Genomic DNA, 16,796 nt, shown 5'->3' on the forward strand with positions numbered 1-16,796 from the left:
AATGAAAGAAAAAATTTTGATAACCCTGGGTTTGGCAAGGATTTTTTTAAATAGGACACAAAACATAAAAGAAAAACTCAGTAAATTGAACATCATCAAGATTAAAACATTTGCTCTTCCAGATACACTGCTACTAAAGGGAAAAGGTCAAGTCACAGACTGGAATTAAATATTTGCAAATATATATCCAACAAAGGACCTTAGAATTTATAAAGAATTCTTACAACTCAATAATAGAAAAATAAACAGCCCAGTCAAAATGGGCAAAAGAGGGCTTCCCTGGTGGCGCAGTGGTTGGGAGTCCGCCTGCCGATGCAGGGGACACGGGTTCGTGCCCCGGTCCGGGAAGATCCCACATGCCGCGGAGTGGCTGGGCCCGTGAGCCACGGCCGCTGAGCCTATGCGTCCGGAGCCTGTGTTCCGCAATGGGAGAGGCCACAACAGTGAGAGGCCCGTGTACGGAAAAAAAAAAAAAGGAAAAAAAAAAAAGGGCAAAAGATTTGAATAGACACTAAACCAAAGAAGATGTATAAAGAAGAGATGCTCAAACTTATTAGATACTAAGGAAATACAAATTAAAGCCACAATGAGATACCACTATACTTCTACTAGATTGGATACATTTTAAAATATTGACCATGCCAAGTATTAGCAAAGTTGGGAACAGAATTATCATTGTTCCTGGTAGGAATGTAAAATGGTTCAACCACTTTGGAAAACAGTTTAGCAGTTTCTTACAAAGTTACGTATGTACCTACCATAATTCCACTTTTAGGTATTTACTTAAAAGAAATTAAAGTTTATATCCAAACAAATGTTTATAGCAGCTTTACTTGTACTAACCTAAAACTGGAAACAGCCCAAATCATCAACAGGTGAATTCATAACAAATTGTGATATATGCATACAATGTAATACTACTAGGCAATGAAAAGAATGAGCTATTGACCCATGCAGCAAGCTGGATAAATGTCAAGATAACCGTGTTGAATCAAAGAAATGAGACCAAAAAAAAGAGTACATATTGTAGGATTCCATTTATATGAAATTTTAGAAAATGGTAACTAATCTATGATCAGCAGATTAGTGGTTGCCTGGGGCCAAGGGGAGAGAAGGGACAGGTGGAGGGATTACAGAGGGGCACTAGGAAACTTTGGGGATTTGGAGGTGATGGATATGTTATCTTGATTATGGTGATGATATGTTGATATGTCAAGTTTACCAGCTTGTCTATGTTGAATATGTGTAGTTTATTGTACGTCATTTAAATTCAATAATATATATGTATGTATATATATGTATTTTCAGAACAGGGTGGTTTGGGTGGGTAACTGGTGCTGAGACAGAAGGCTGCAAGAGAAGAGATTGGAGAAAGAGTCATGGAACAATCAGGGAACGCTTTGGGGAATAGGGGTTTTTCTAGCAAATCAAAGAAGAGAAGAGAAATGTAGAGCTTGTTGTCTTTAGGGGATGCTAACTGTACAGACTGCCTATTTGGAATAGTTTGTTTGGGACATTAGTGGGGGATGAGGAAGGGAATTTAAGCTGGAACAAATTATGGAGTGATTTGATTCCCAAGCTGAGTTCCAGCTGCTGTCTTTGGTGGATAGAGGGGCTGAGCACAGGGTGTCAAGGGGAAAACCACATTTTAGTAAATTGACCGTGGCAGTCATATATACAGAGGATTAGAATTAGGATTAGATAATAGGTGCCGAAATACCATCCATCCATCCGCTCATTCATTCATTTATTCATTCAGTACTTACTGATTCCCCTCTATGAGCCAGATGCCCTTGTGGTGTGTGGGAGAAAAGTGTTTCCTCTTATATGTTTGAGACCCAAGACCCTCCAAGAACACTCAGATCTTGGCTTCCCTTGTGCTCTGCACGTGCAGAGCAGAACATGGACGATGCAATCAGTTTACAGTTCAAATCAGTTCGGTCAATTCAGTGCATGTGTTTCTTATGCCCATGGAGTTAATTAGGAGATCATAGCAATAATCCCCACCCCAGGGAGGAGTTTATGACCGAAGATGGGGAATGGTGGGTGAGGGTTGTTAGAATTTAAACTGATAAATAACTTAAGAGAGGAAAACTGGTTTTGCGGGGAAAGCAGTGAGTCCGGGCGAGAGCCCACACAAGTGGTTGGATGCAACTGGAGATGAAAAAGAAAATGCCTGGCTGGATACGCTTGGTGGTGGTAATTGGCCCTGAAGATGGATGGAATCTTGGAGGGAGGAAGGTAGCGTGGAAAGGGGAGGTCAAGGGCTCAGCTTCGGGGCTGCCCACAAAGCTGAGACAGCGCGGAGCAAGTGCAAGAGTGAGCAGACTGCGTGCGCGCACACGAACGGGCGGCTTTGAGGGTCAACTTGTTAGGAATGCAAATTCCTAGGCCCTACTCACCCCAGACCTACTGAATCAGGGACTCCAGGGATGCAGCCTAGGAGGGTGTCCTTTTAACATCCTTTTAAAGCCCTCCAGGGGATTCTGGTCAAGTTTGAAAACGACTGCCCCCGCTGTTTCAAACTAGATCTCTCCCTGGGAGATTCCACTCCTCAGGGAGTTCATATTGAGAACGTGATGATGTGACTGACAGCCGTTTGGAAACTGCAAAGCGCTCTGCATGACTAGGGCATTATGCGTTCACTCTTATTTATCATTTTGATCAACCTCGTTCAGTCAGATTTACTTATGTTTTCAGGCTTTGTTTTGGGGATCCTCCTCTTTTCCCCTTCTGAAAAGAAAACGAAAATCTCGTTCATGAATAGGAGAACTGATTGAAAACGAATGAAGCCGTTGGGGGAGGAGGGATGCGAGGCACAGCTGGAGTTTGCCTGGAAGGACAGGTTTGTTCTTCTGGGCGACATTGGGTTGGTGGTGTTTCTTCCAGCAGAGACAAGGCTGATGGCTCCCATTTACTGCTGAAAGTCTTTAACTCCAAACCGCAGCTGTCAAAATAAGATTAGGGCTTTCAGACATGTTGGAAGAAGGGGGATGGTCCCCAAAATGCAGGCTTAGGTTTGGCAGATGTTTGCAGAGCCCTAACTCCAAGTGAGTTTTCGGGGTTGGAGCAGGCAGAAATGGCGTTGTTTCCCAGCTGAGTGAAATAACAGCTCTGATAATAAATTTCTCTTCTCTCTCGCTGTGATACATAATTTCTGATTTCTACATCTCAAGCTAAATAGCAGCAGGAGCCGTAAAAAAAAAGTGGAGCATGTCTTTAAAGGTGTTCATTTTGCTCTAAGTCCAGAGGAGAAATTAAACTGTCATCGGTGTCGACAGCACGCCCTGCGGCTTGTCTAAAATTCTGCAAAGTCAGTAAAAAGCCTTTGATCTCGCCCAGGGTGATGTCAGGCACAGCCACTGCAGTCCTTGTCCCGTGCTTCTCATCCAGTGTAACCAGATGGAAGTTTTCCAAGTTCTTGGGCGGAGGTGCTGTGCTAGGGTTTCAAGATCACACACTGAGGAAGGCCCTGAAATCTAGAACGGCTGTGAGCCTCAGGGGAACGCTAGGGAAGGCTTTGAGCATAGCCCTGGGGCTCTTAGTTATCAAATCCTCACTGATTTATTTCACTTGGGAAGACTGAGCAGATGCAGTTAACATCCCTCCTAAAATTCTCCAGGAAACCAGAGAAGCAAGTGGATTTTGCTGACTGTCAGCTATATATGCTAACATTTGCCCTCTGGAAAGGCATTGTTTGCGTTTGTTGAGATCTTTTGTTATAAAATTCAAAATTGCCTACTTTGCTGTGTCAGATCAATTCAGCATAGAACTCACGAACTAAAAACTTAGTCACAGATACATTGATGTCATTTAAAGAAATCTGAATCTAGTGGGGGGTTTCATAGGCACCCAATAAAGTGATATTATATTAGAATTGTGATGTAGGCAAAATTTGGTTGGGGTTCACCTTTCCTCCATGCTTAACTAGGCCTGCACCACCAAGACCTTTCTTTACCCTAAACTAGGAAAAAAGGAGACTAACATTTGTTGAGTACCTCCCATCTCTCAGATGCTTTATCATCTATATTATCTCATTTAACCCTGCCATAAGATGTTTTCTCCACTTAATTATTTAACCTCTATGAAAATTCAATCTCACAGAAATCACTTATATGAAGTCACGCAGGTCACCTCGCTGAAGCCAGGTCTGGCTCCAAAGGCAATATTCTTTTCATTCTATCTGATTGCTTCCCTTAAGCCCTATGGAAAGAAACATAACTGCCCCTTATCTCCTCCTCCAAGATTCAATCCCCTTGATCCCTACTTTTTCATATTACCTCCTTCAGGTCCTTGTATAAAATAATCTTTTCTGTGAGACCACCTTCTGACCACACTATTTAAAGCAGAAGCTCCCTTTCCTCCATACTCCCAACCCCCCTTTTCCTGCTTAATTTTGTTCTATAGCACTTTTAAGATCTAACGTAATACATATATATATATATATATATATATATATATTTATATTTTTTTTTTCCCGGTACATGGGCCTCTCACTGTTGTGGCCTCTCCCGTTGCGGAGCACAGGCTCCGGACGCGCAGGCTCAGCGGCCATGGCTCACGGGCCCAGCCGCTCCGCGGCATGTGGGATCCTCCCGGACCGGGGCACGAACCCATGTCCCCTGCATCGGCAGGCGGACTCTCAACCACTGCGCCACCAGGGAAGCCCCTGTAATATATATTTTTACCAGTTTATGTTGTTTATGTCTGGCCCCTGTCCATGGTATGCTAGTAAATGTTTAACAACCAGGTCTCCAGGGGGAAAAGCTCCAATTTGCAATGTTCACCAATTCCTGTGTTGTCAATACTACCACCATGGCTGATTTCAAGCTACCCACTTGGCCTTGCTGAACGCAGAGTTGGGAAGAAGTGGGCACCGTCTGTCAATGTGAGTCAGTAGGAGCTGGCTTCCCACTTGAATATCTGCTACATAGGGACAGAGATTGATTGATTTTTTTAATCTATTTTATTCACTGTTTTCCTCTCAGCTGTTTGAGCAATTTGACGAATGAATGAATTCAGTCATTCAAATATATTTTAAAAAATTGACCACATGCCAAACACCATGCTAGTTATTTGAGCTGGAGGGCTGAACAGGACAATCACTGCCTTCAGATGGCAGGGGAAGTAGACATGAAATTAACAATTGCAAATTAAGTGTTGTTATAACTGTGGTAAGGGAAGCCCCTGAAGGGGAACTTGACCTCTAAAAGGGCGTGGTCAGATAAGAGCCCCCCATCCCTGAGTACTCCAGGCTGGTGACTGTCAAGTCAGATCCACACGTGTCCACTAAGCACCTGCTACGTGAAGTGTGTGGTGTCACAGGCACCCTGAAGACCACCGAAGACTTATCCTGTGCCTTTCAGAGCTTACAGCCTGGGTAAGACTGATGAGTGAGGAATGACTGACAACCCTGTATTTCAGGTGTTGGGTCCATTCATCCATTCATCACAAGCACTTAAGGAGCACCTGCAATGTGCCAGGCACTGTGCTAGGTACCAGGGATGCAGCAGACAGCAAGGCAGCTGGTTCCTTAGCTGTCATGAGAATTCTGGTGTCTGCAGCTGGGGGCTGGCTCCCCGATGTCATTGTACTCTTCTGGGAGAGGAATATCTCTTGCTGGGGACGAGGAGAGGTACAGAGACTCGGGAAACATTTTATTCCCATCTCACTCATCTTCCCAGGACCCCATTTCTGATGGAGCAGTTGTTTTAGGACTCTAGGAACATCCCTGTTGGGAGGCAAGGGGGATGGGACTTTGTCACTGTTCATTCAGTAGACGAACACTTACGGGGCACCGACTACATGCGCTAGAACACTGGGGAATCAAAACTGAGTCAGACCAGATCATTCTCATGGGGCAGACAGACCTGTGATCCGGTCCTTCTAATACTGTGGGCTAAATGCATACGTGCTCTAGTGGAGTGGTGTGTATAGGGCTAGAGGAGCCTAGAGGAAGGAGACTCTAAGCTCAGCCAAGCTGAAGAAGGCTTCCTGGAGGAGGTGACATCGGGCTGAAGTCAGTAGCCATGAGTGGGGGTAACGGAGTAGAGAAGGCTTGGAAGGGTAATGGGAACTCTGAATCCACTGCTTCTCCGACGCCCAGTTTTATCACCCTTCAGTGAAATCCTCCCAGGCTGTGAGAAAAAGAAGTGCTGTTTTCCTAAAGAATAAGGAATCATCCAAAAACATCTGTATTTGTTTCAAATGGAAGTGACCACTGCCAGAAAAACAACAAAGTTGTTTTGTGAGAACCTAGCCTGTATTTATTCCTTACTCTTTGTTTAATTAAATTAATCCTCCATGGTCTCCTTTGGGACAGACAGTACAGAGCACTAGTGGCCATAAATCCCCAGTGTTCTAAAAACAGTATGAAAGGCCTGAGGCCAGCTGGCAGGCCTGCTGTTTGTGGGATCGTTCTTCTGGAACTCCTGTTCCTACCACACTTTGCACCCTTACTTAGTGTCCGGGGTCTTTTAGCCACTTGGAGAGGGGTCCAAGGACGGCAAAAAAATCTGAGATTTGCTTAAAAGAAGAATCTGAGCCTGCAGACTCGGTTGATAAAGGGGGAGGCTGACTCTTGCATCTGGGCCCCTTCCCCTTGAAGGATTGTGAGGACTTTTATCCTGTAGGTTCAATGGCTCTCAACCTGGCTGCACACTGGAGTTATCTGGGAGCTTTAGCAAACAGTGTTGCCTGCATCCCAGCCCCAGCTGCCTGATTTAAGGGGTTGGGCTGGGCATCAGGATTTTTCAAAGGTCCCCAGATGGTTCTAATGAGCAGCGAGGTCATGCCCTGGTAGATGGGACCCTGTAGTGATTCATGGCTGTCCTGTTCCGGAAGGCATAAGCATCTCATTGCCTCTCTACCTACCTTATGGGGGGAAGTCTTGGGGGGAAAATGCTTATTGCTTCAAGATCCTGGTTCACTGCTTTTATTTTATTTTATAAAGACACATTTTATTTTTTATTTTTTTTATTTTTATTTTTGGCTGTGTTGGGTCTTCCTTGCTACGCGTGGGCTTTCTCTAGTTGCGGCGAGCAGGGGCTACTCTTGGTTGCGGTGCACGGGCTTCTCACTGCGGTGGCTTCTCTTGGCGCGTGGGCTTCAGTAGTTGTAGCACGCAGGCTTCAGTAGTTGTGGCTTGCGGGCTCAGCTGTGGCTCGCGGGCTCTAGAGCTCAGGCTCAGTAGTTGTGGCGCACGGGCTTAGTTGCTCCACGGCATGTGGGATCTTCCCGGACCAGGGATCGAACCTGTGTCCCCGGCACTGGCAGGCAGATTCTTAACCACTGTGCCATCAGGGAAGTCCTCACTGCTTTTAAGATGCTACTTTCAAAGGGGTTCTTTTGTAACGTTGATTTTTTTTCATTATTATAAAAGCTCTTTGTACAAGCTCTTGTTAGAAAATTCAAAAACAGATCATTATAAATAAGAGAAAAAAATTACTTAAACTGCCACCACTTCTTCGTAACCACTGCTAGGCAGGATTCCTGCTGGACACAGAGAGGAGGCATAGCAGCTGTGGGAGCTGAGAAGGGGGACCCAGGTGGAGAAGCTCGTACCCCCCCACCTTCAGAGATGGGCTTGGGATTTGGGGGTACGTTGGTCCAGTGTACTGGGGTGTCATTTTCCAGCCATCAGGACTTTGTGCATGGACGCTCTCCTCCCAGTTAGGGAGCCTAGCAAGGGAGACACGGTAAATACATCACTACATAAATGCCTATGTGATTAACATTGTGACACATGCCAGGAGGGAGAAGTGCAGGGGTGCACTGACATGCACAGACAGCCGATGGGCGGGGCCGAGAGCTCTGAAGAACAATTGAAGGTCCTCCTGTCAAGAGGTTGATTTTCCCATCAACGTGCAAGCAAACGCAAGCTACTTTGGCTTGGAATTCAGAAAACTACTGCTGTTCCCAAAGCAGTGATTTTCATTTATCTGTTCTAGAAGTCCTTTATATTTCCCAGAGCTAAAAGAAACTGTGATGCAACCAGAATTATCCTTCCGAAGCACAGCTCAGGTAAAATGGCCCGTGTCCCTTTGGAAGGCTTTTACCTTGAGTGGTCCCCACTGCCTGCTGGGCACAGTTCAGACCACGCAGCCTGATTCCAGGCCCTCTGCCATCTGGTGTCAGTCGTCCTTCCAGTGCTCCCTCCTGCTACTTCCCTTGGAATTCCCAGAGTGGAAGTCAGCTACCATGCCTGTCCTGCTTCCCTCGGTTTCGCACATTTACTGTTCCCTCAGCCCTGGGTCCATTTCCCTTTCTCCCTTCTCTGCCGCTTGCCTGCCAGACTTTTCTGAGGGATCCAGCCTCGGCTGGCAGTAAGCCATCCCCGTTCTGAACTCCCATTGTATTGGCAGCACCTCTCTTCTGGGTTTCTAGCATGTCCTATTTTGTATTTTAGTTATTTAGGATGCATCTGATAGCTACTCTGGCCTTCCCAGTCCTCAAATGGGGCTAGTTTGTTCTACCTAAGGCCCTTTTTGTTTTGTTTTGTTTTGTTTTTTTTGCGGTACGCGGGCCTCTCACTGTTGTGGACTCTCCCATTGTGGAGCACAGGCTCCTGATGCGCAGGCTCGGCGGCCATGGCTCACGGGCCCAGCCGCTCCGCGGCATGTGGGATCTTCCCGGACACGGGTGCGAACCCGTGTCCCTTGCATCGGCAGGCGGACTCTCAACCACTGTGCCGCCAGGGAAGCCCTACCTAAGGACCTTTGCATTCACTGTTCTTTCAGTCAGAAACACTCTTTACATCCAGTGTTAGTTTCAGGTGTACAATGTAGTGATTCAGTATTTTACATTTTCATTATATACTTTTTGAAATAATCACCACAATAAGTCCAGTTACCATCTGTCACCGTACAAAGTCATTACAGTATCATTGATTATATTCCCTATGTGTACATTACGTCCCTGTGACTTACGTATTTTATAGCTGGAAGTTTGTACCTCTTAATCCCCTTTACCTATTTCATTCATATCCTTAACCCGTCCCCTCTGGCAACCACCAGTTTGTTCTCTGTATCCATGAGTCTGTTTCTGTCTTGTTATGCTTGTTCACTTGTTTTGTGTTTTAGATTCCACGTATAAGTGAGATCGTATGTATCTGTCTCTCTCTGTCTGACTTATTTCACTTAGCATAATACCCTCAAGGTTCATCCATGTTGTCACAAATGGCAACATTTCATTCTTTTTTTATGGCTGAGTAACATTTCATTGATTGTATGTAGCACATCTTCTTTATCCATTCATCCGTTGATGGACACTTAGGTTGCTGCTGTATCTTGGCTGTTGTAAGTAATGCTTCAGTGAACATAGGGGTGCATATATCTTCTCGAATTAGTGTTTTTGTTTTTCTTTGGATAAATTCCACTTCTGAGTTTCTATCAGAAATGCTCTTCCTAGAACTTCACATCACTAACCCTTAGAGTACCAGCTGTGTGTCGGCAGGAACCCCTTTATCTGTTTGGTTCACCACTATATCCCCAGTGCCTGGGATAAACTAGGTGCTTCATTGACTGAATAAATGCAAAGTATCTGATGATTCAGATTTTTCTTAGGTCTCTGGCTTAAGCTTGTAACTAACTGTAAATTTTGTCGCTCTTTAATTATTCACCACGATTTTTGCATGAGCTGAAGTTTTTTCTGATTCTTGCTCTTTTCCTTATATCTGGATCCAGGGGAAATCTCAGTTGGAGTTCCCAATTGGAAATATAAGATAGAAATAGACTGGGAAGGGAGGAATTTGCATCGATAATTTTTTCATCTACTTTATTGATTTGGGAATGAAAATAATTCTTTTAGTATTTTAAAACCAGAATCCTTATTTGTGGAATCTTAGACCTAAATGTTTCTTCATCTTATGATGTAGCTTTTATTTTTTAAAAAAAATTTAACGCATTTGATAGAGGTGATGAATATATCAGCTTTTATCTTTTTTATCAATTTGATATGTTATAATTATCTAAAAGCATAATAAACTATAAAACTCAAAGACCTAGGAGATTACATTAAAGCGTAGCCATTGGATTCAGGGATTAATCCAGCTTTCTATGTATTAAGTTTTTACCATAGCTGTCATAGTGGTAACTTTTAACCAGAGGAAAACAATTTTTCATATATTCAATCCCTTTAATGCTCTTTGATTTTCTCCAACTTTAATGGTAAAGTCACTCAAAGAGCTAGTTACGAAACCAAGCCGTTCTCCTTGCTGAGGAATAATGCCATCATGTCAGCCTGTTTCTTCAAAGGAGAGACTGAGTCGGTGATGGAGTGAAAATGCCTTTAACCGTTTCATCCTCTGATAGATTCTTAGTTCCACGGCAGTAAATGCACTGCTGTGAATGTGTTCTTACATTGCATTTGAGTAAATAGCCAGGACCCAGCACTAATAAATATTTGATCAAAATAGAATTGTTAATAGCCATACATTCATTTCTCCCTAGTAATCTTTGTTACATCTACCTAACCTCCTTTGGCTTCCCATTTTCCTCATTTATGGGATGAATAAGTAGAGCACAAAGAGGATTTTGAAAGGTCCTTCTGATAGAGAAATGGAATGAGGAAAACTATGTCCAAAGAGACTAAGGCAGACTTGGGAATAAGGGGCTCTTCTAGACCTGCCATGCTTTTGGTGGAGTAGCAGGTCTTTTCACTGTGCTCTCTCTCAGCTTCTGCAAAATGTTCATTGCAGCTCTATTTACAATAGCCCAGAGATGGAAACAACCTAAGTGTCCATCATCGGATGAATGGATAAAGAAGATGTGGCACATATATACAGTGGAATATTACTCGGCCATAAAAAGAAACAAAATTGAGCTATTTGTAATGAGGTGGATAGACCTAGAGTCTGTCATACAGAGTGAAGTAAGTCAGAAAGAGAGAGACAAATACCGTATGCTAACACATATATATGGAATTTAAGAAAAAAAATTTCATGAAAAACCTAGGGGTGAAACAGGAATAAAGACACAGACTTACTAGAGAATGGACTTGAGGCTATGGGGAGGGGGAAGGGTAAACTGTGACAAAGCGAGAGAGAGGCATGGACATATATACACTACCAAACGTAAGGTAGATAGCTAGTGGGAAGCAGCCGCATAGCACGGGGAGATCAGCTCAGTGCTTTGTGACCACCTGGAGGGGTGGGATAGGGAGGGTGGGAGGGAGGGAGACGCAAGCGGGAAGAGATATGGGAACATATGTATATATATAACTGATTCATTTTGTTGTGAAGCTGAAACTAACATACCATTGTAAAGCAATTATACTACAATAAAGATGTTAAAATGAAAAAAAAAATAAAATTTAAAAAAAAAAAATGTCAAAGACAACACCAGGTTACCTTGGTGAGACTGTGTATATCGGTGTGTACCTTGGTGAGACTGTGTATTTCAGTGTGTACCTTGGTGAGACTGTGTATATCGGTGTGTACCTTGGTGAGACTCTGATGACAAAGCCTTTTAGTTCTCAAAGAATAGGAATGGTACTTGATGCAGACAAGCGCAAATACCTGCTTGTGATAACTTCAGTCCTCAAGAACCATCCAGATGTTTTCAGAACACTTTCATTGAGATGGGAAAAATACAAATTCGTGGGGTTTTTTAATTAATTATTTATTTGGCTGCACTGGGCCTTGGGTGCGGCACGCAGGATCTTCGTTGCCTCGTGCAGGATCTTTAGTTATGGCATGGGGCTCTCTTAGTTCCAGCATGTGGAATCTAGTTCCCTGAACAGGGATCGAACCCATGTCCCCTGCGTTGGGAGCACCGAGTCTTAACCACTGGACCACCAGGGAAGTCCCACAAATAGATGTTAATTTTAAATTATTTAATGCATTTAATAGAGATGAATAATTCCAACTTTGAAAAATGAGTTTTTCTATATACATAGAAACACACCCGAGTGTTAACAGCGGTGGCCTCTGGATGGTAGGACTGCAGGTGGGGGATTACAGGTGAATTTTCTTTTCTATTTTTTTCTGTTTCCCAAATTTTCCACTATGATCTTATAACATTTTCAATGTTTTTAAAGGTCATTTTTTAAAAATTAATACTTATTGATTTTTGGCTGCGTTGGGTCTTCGTTACTGTGCGGGCTTTCTCTAGTTGTGATGAGCGGGGCCTCCTCTTCATTGCCGTGCGCAGGCTTCTCATGGCAGTGGCTTCTCTTGTTGCGGAGGACGGGCTCTAGGCACGCGGGCTTCAGTAGTTGTGGCTCACGGGCTCTAGAGAGCAGGCTCAGTAGTTGTGGCGCACAGGCTTAGTTGCTCCGCGGCGTGTGGGATCTTCCCGGGGCAGGGCTCGAACCCGTGTGCCCTGCACTGGCAGGTGGATTCTTAACCACTGCGCCACCAGGGAAGCCCTAAAGGTTATTTTGACAAGTGCTGTAGAGTTGCTTTTTGATGGCCGAGCGTCACCGAGGGTCACCTCCTTGAGAGCCACGTTCTAATGGTATGGCTTTGCCCCAGTCCAGGACCTGTGTGCAGCGGAGGACCACGGCTGCGAGCAGCTCTGCGTGAACCTGCTGGGCTCCTTTGTCTGCCAGTGCTACAGTGGCTACACCCTGGCCGAGGACGGGAAACGGTGTGTGGGTGAGTATCCCACCCAGCCTTGCTTGATGGGGAAACACAAGAGAAGCTAGTAAGAAGGGAGAGGGGTGCCACATATCCAGTTGCTCTCCTGTGAGTTTCAACAAAGTGGTCCAAGTCCTCTGGTCTAGTTGTTAGTCAGAATTTGAACTTTAAAGACTTCGTTTGTGGCTGAGGTTAGCATTTTCTCATTCTGGGTCCTCAGCAAAAGGCATATTTATGATAATCTATGTAAACAAAATTGTCCGTTACTGATTTCCTCGGAAAGGACTGGGCGGATTTTCATTCAGTTTGGAAGGTATGTCTGGGCTGGCCTGACTTCAGTATAGCTCACGTGTTATACACGAGGTCCAGTTGGTGGTGGGTAAGGTGGCTGAGTGGCACCTCGAAGAGGCAGGCAGCCTTCCTTCTAAGTACGGATCTGCAGTTCAGTGACAGGCCCCAGTGACCGCCAGGTGTCAGAGGCCAGCTGTGTGCAGTGAGACACCACGGTCAGAGAAAACAAATAGCGGCCTCAAACGCTGGTCCTGGGTAAGCAGTCTCAAGGGCGGTGCTCGGAACTACAGGCACTGGCTCACGATCAGCTGAGCGGTTTCCCATTGAGCGGCAACTCCACATTGCGAGGGCCGGTGAGAGGTGGGGGGATGGCATCTAATTTCTTCGGTGATGGATAACGGTTTTCATGGGCACCTGCAGGGCAGACCATTGAATCCCTAATATGCATGTGGCACCTCCCAGTGTGTCTGCAAAGCCCTTTAAACTTGCACAGCCTCATTTATCTTTCCACCAACAAACAGTGCCCGGCAAATAGTAGGTGTTCAGTAAACTGAGCTGGATACTTATGAGGCAGAAAATCCACAAGGAAAGGAAGGAAAAGGACTTGACTGACATCAGACCTGGAACCTTCATTTTCTAACCCTGGATGCTACATGTCCTGTTCCACATTCTGTTGTTTTCAGAGGACCTGTTCTGTTTTGCTTCCCACAAACAGTCAATGATGATTTTTTTGCACATAGAACTTACGCTTTCCAGCACACTGTGACTCTTAGCTGAGGACGGGAAAGGAAAAAGCAACAAAACAAAAGTGCAGGTGGGGCCTGTTCTTTGCAGGTGATGATGAGAATAAAATGGGTTTGTTTGTTTGTTTTTACGCACTGATGGAGATTCAAACGGCCCTCATCAGAAGTCCACAAATGGAATTGGTCTCCTAAGCCTGCGTTGTTTTTTCCCCCTTATTCTGTGGGTCGTGACCGTGATAGGTAGCAGGGTACCACATCCATTAACACAGGCAAAAAAGAAGCCAATGCGGAAACACCCGCTTTTTTTTTTCCTTCATTAATTTTTATTATGCAAATAATCTATTTTCATTGAGGAACTTAAAACAGACGAGAAAAGCACTATTAATAGCTTGTTGTATTTTCTGCCAGACCTTTCCCCCACGTAAGTATCTACTTCTAAACATTTTGTTAATGTTTACCAAAATGAGGTCATACTCTCTATTTTGTTTTACATATATATTTTTCCCTTACCAGTTGTTAAATGGGGAGAAACTTTGTGTGCTGTTGTGTCAGAAGGAAATCAGTTGGAAGTAAGGCCAGTAGCTGAGCTATAGGATACAGGTTGAGGGGGTCTGGTTAATTAGGGTGAGAGAAGGAACAGGGAGGGCCCAGAGCTTGTGTGAGTGACGGGGAGTTGGCGGGGCCAGGGGCATTAGGGGCCATGGCTGGGGCAGGAGACGAGCCTTGGCCCTCGGGAAACTGGAAGGCAGTGGGGAGCCCAGATCTCTGGGTGTTGCCAAATAATTGCCTAACGGTCCTCTGTAGTAGACAGCCTTTGAGTCTCTAAGGGTTTTGCTGAAACTTCTGGAGTTTGACATTTACTGAAGAGCAACAAGCATGAGAAGAAATGCTGTGGTTGCCGGGGAGCTGGCGTGGGCTGTGTTTATTAGAGATGCGTGTTGCTCTTACTGCCGCTGTCAGTGTGTAAGAATGTCTGCCTTCCTTAGAGCAGGGGCTCAAGCTGAAGAATGGGAAACTGGGAGAGACTATGTGTGACCCTGGCCTGATGCATGTTCTTATTCTCATCCTCTTCCACCAAATGCCTGAGCTGTTAGAGGCTGGGAGTCAGATGATTAAGTGGCCCTGGACCTTTGTGGCCAGTTGCTTCGGTTAGGGAGACTGAATAAACTTCCAAAATGTCAGCTGCTGCTCGATGGGGCTGTGCTGAGTGCAAAGCAAATGATAGAGGTAATAGAGGCCACAGGAGGTCAGAGAAGAGGGACAGACTCATCATGTAAGGAAGGGTAGCAATGGGACAGATGTCTAAGGCAAGGGGAGACATGAGGGCAGTGACGCTGTAGAGGTGCGGACTGAGACGGGGCTGGGAGGGCCAGGTAGAGAGCTGGTAGATCAGGAGAGATGGTCCCAGTGAGAAGCCACCAAATTGAAAGCTAAACCGGCAGCCTAACCTGAAGACATCAGTCTGAAGGGACTTGTCAAGATGGAGACTCCAGGTATCAGACTTAGAGCAGGAAATTTAGAGGAGAAACAGAGGCTGTTAGGGACCCTGGAAGCATTCCATTAGCCCCTGGTCTGAGTGGCCTGTATGTAGATGGGCAGAGAACGGTATGAATGTGGGGAACCATAATCCCAGTTAATCCAGGAGGGTCCCAGTTTATGGCTGTTGGAGATTGGGAGGAAGATGGCAGAAGAGTAAGACGCGGAGATCACCTTCCTCCCCACAGATACACCAGGTTACGGCTGTTGGCTCACTTCTCAAGAACACTCCCTTTCGCTTTCAAGGGGGCTCCAGTCTGAACGCGAAAGTATAGGATCACCCCAGTTAAGGCCAACCTGACTTCAGCAGGAGAGGAGACTAACTCTGTTGAAGCAGAGAATTCCTGCAGGTGAGAAGTAGGAGATGAAGTTGAAGACATCAGGTGGAACCAGAGTATACAGGGCTTTGAAAACCAGGCTAAAGGGTCTGGACTTTATCTCTGAAAAAGAGACACTAAAGGGTTTTTAAGTGGGACTGATAAAGGCAAAGCCTCATTTTAGGAAACTTAATCTCGTGGTAGAGGGCAGGATGGATTCCAGGGGGAAGATAGGGAGGGCTGCAAAGACCAGTTAGGAGACTATGGTAGCCCTCTGGTGAGGGGTGACAAGAGCTGGATTTGAAGAGCGTAGAAATGAAACGAGAAGGAAGGGGTGAGGAATGAGAGAAGGTGCGATGAATAAAGAGGGAGAGGAAAAGTCACAGTTGAATCCTGGGTTTGAGCTTCCATGACTCTTGAGAGTGATGGCAACAGTGATGAAAAAGTGATGGGATTTTTAGAAAAGATAATGAGTAGTTTTAGACACAGTGGGTTTGAAGCTGAGATGGGACACCTACAAGGACACGTCGAGAGGGAGCAGAGGCAGTGCTAACACCGCAAGGAGAGGGTAGAACCAGTGGTGCAGGCAGGAAGCAGCACGGTCCATTTCCTTCTGAATTTTAATTTCCATTTCCAGTGTTCACTTATGTGTTTGTTTTGGACCTTCAATACAGCGAGACCTGGGCTCAAATCCCAGTTCTGCTACTTGCTAGTCATGTGTCATTTTATTTCTGAGCCTTGGTTTTCTCATCTATAACATAGAGTAAAAATACCTACATCGTAGAGTCTGTGGGATTCAATAAGATAACGAGTAAAGTTCCCAATACACATTAGACGATTGTTGTTATTACTGTTGTTATTATTATAACACATATTATTATCATCATCATCTCCTGGATGCCATGGAGTGTGGCCTTAGGAGACAGTGAAGCCTGAGCCTTGGGCTACAGCCACATGCGGGAAGCAGGAGGGAGACGTGGGGCAGGAAGAATAGCCATGAAGGAACCGCCTAAGGTGGGGATGGAGGAGTTGGGGAGAGGTGGGCGAGAGAACCAGACGTCATGGAACATGATGGGAAAGAGAATTTCTAGGCCAGGTCAATATTAGTGTCATGCCCCAGCGAGGCCAAATGGAACGGAACTTAGAGAAAAAGCCATTGAGTTGAGTCATTGATTCATCTCAGCAGACATTTCCAGACTCTACCAGGCACTCTGCTAGACCTTAGGGACACAGAAATGACCAGGAGGCCATTGATAATGATCGAGAGGGGTGGGGTAAAAGGACAGATTTCTAGGGAGAGGGGGGAGGGGGTGAGAAAGTAGGGACAGCAAG

General features: G+C 45.2%; 1 protein-coding gene across 2 annotated transcripts in view; it reads left to right on the top strand.

Moving 5' to 3' along the window:
* MATN2 (matrilin 2) overlaps positions 1-16,796 on the top strand; it is a 156,022-nt gene that overhangs the window by 72,177 nt on the left and 67,049 nt on the right. For both annotated transcript variants that reach the window (XM_030862965.3, XM_030862966.3), the window contains exon 5: positions 12,473-12,595. In XM_030862965.3, the coding sequence (XP_030718825.1) occupies positions 12,473-12,595 (123 nt within the window). The remainder of the gene's footprint in view (positions 1-12,472; positions 12,596-16,796) is intronic.

Source organism: Globicephala melas, chromosome 17 (assembly GCF_963455315.2).
Source record: "Globicephala melas chromosome 17, mGloMel1.2, whole genome shotgun sequence".
NCBI lineage: Eukaryota > Metazoa > Chordata > Mammalia > Artiodactyla > Delphinidae > Globicephala > Globicephala melas.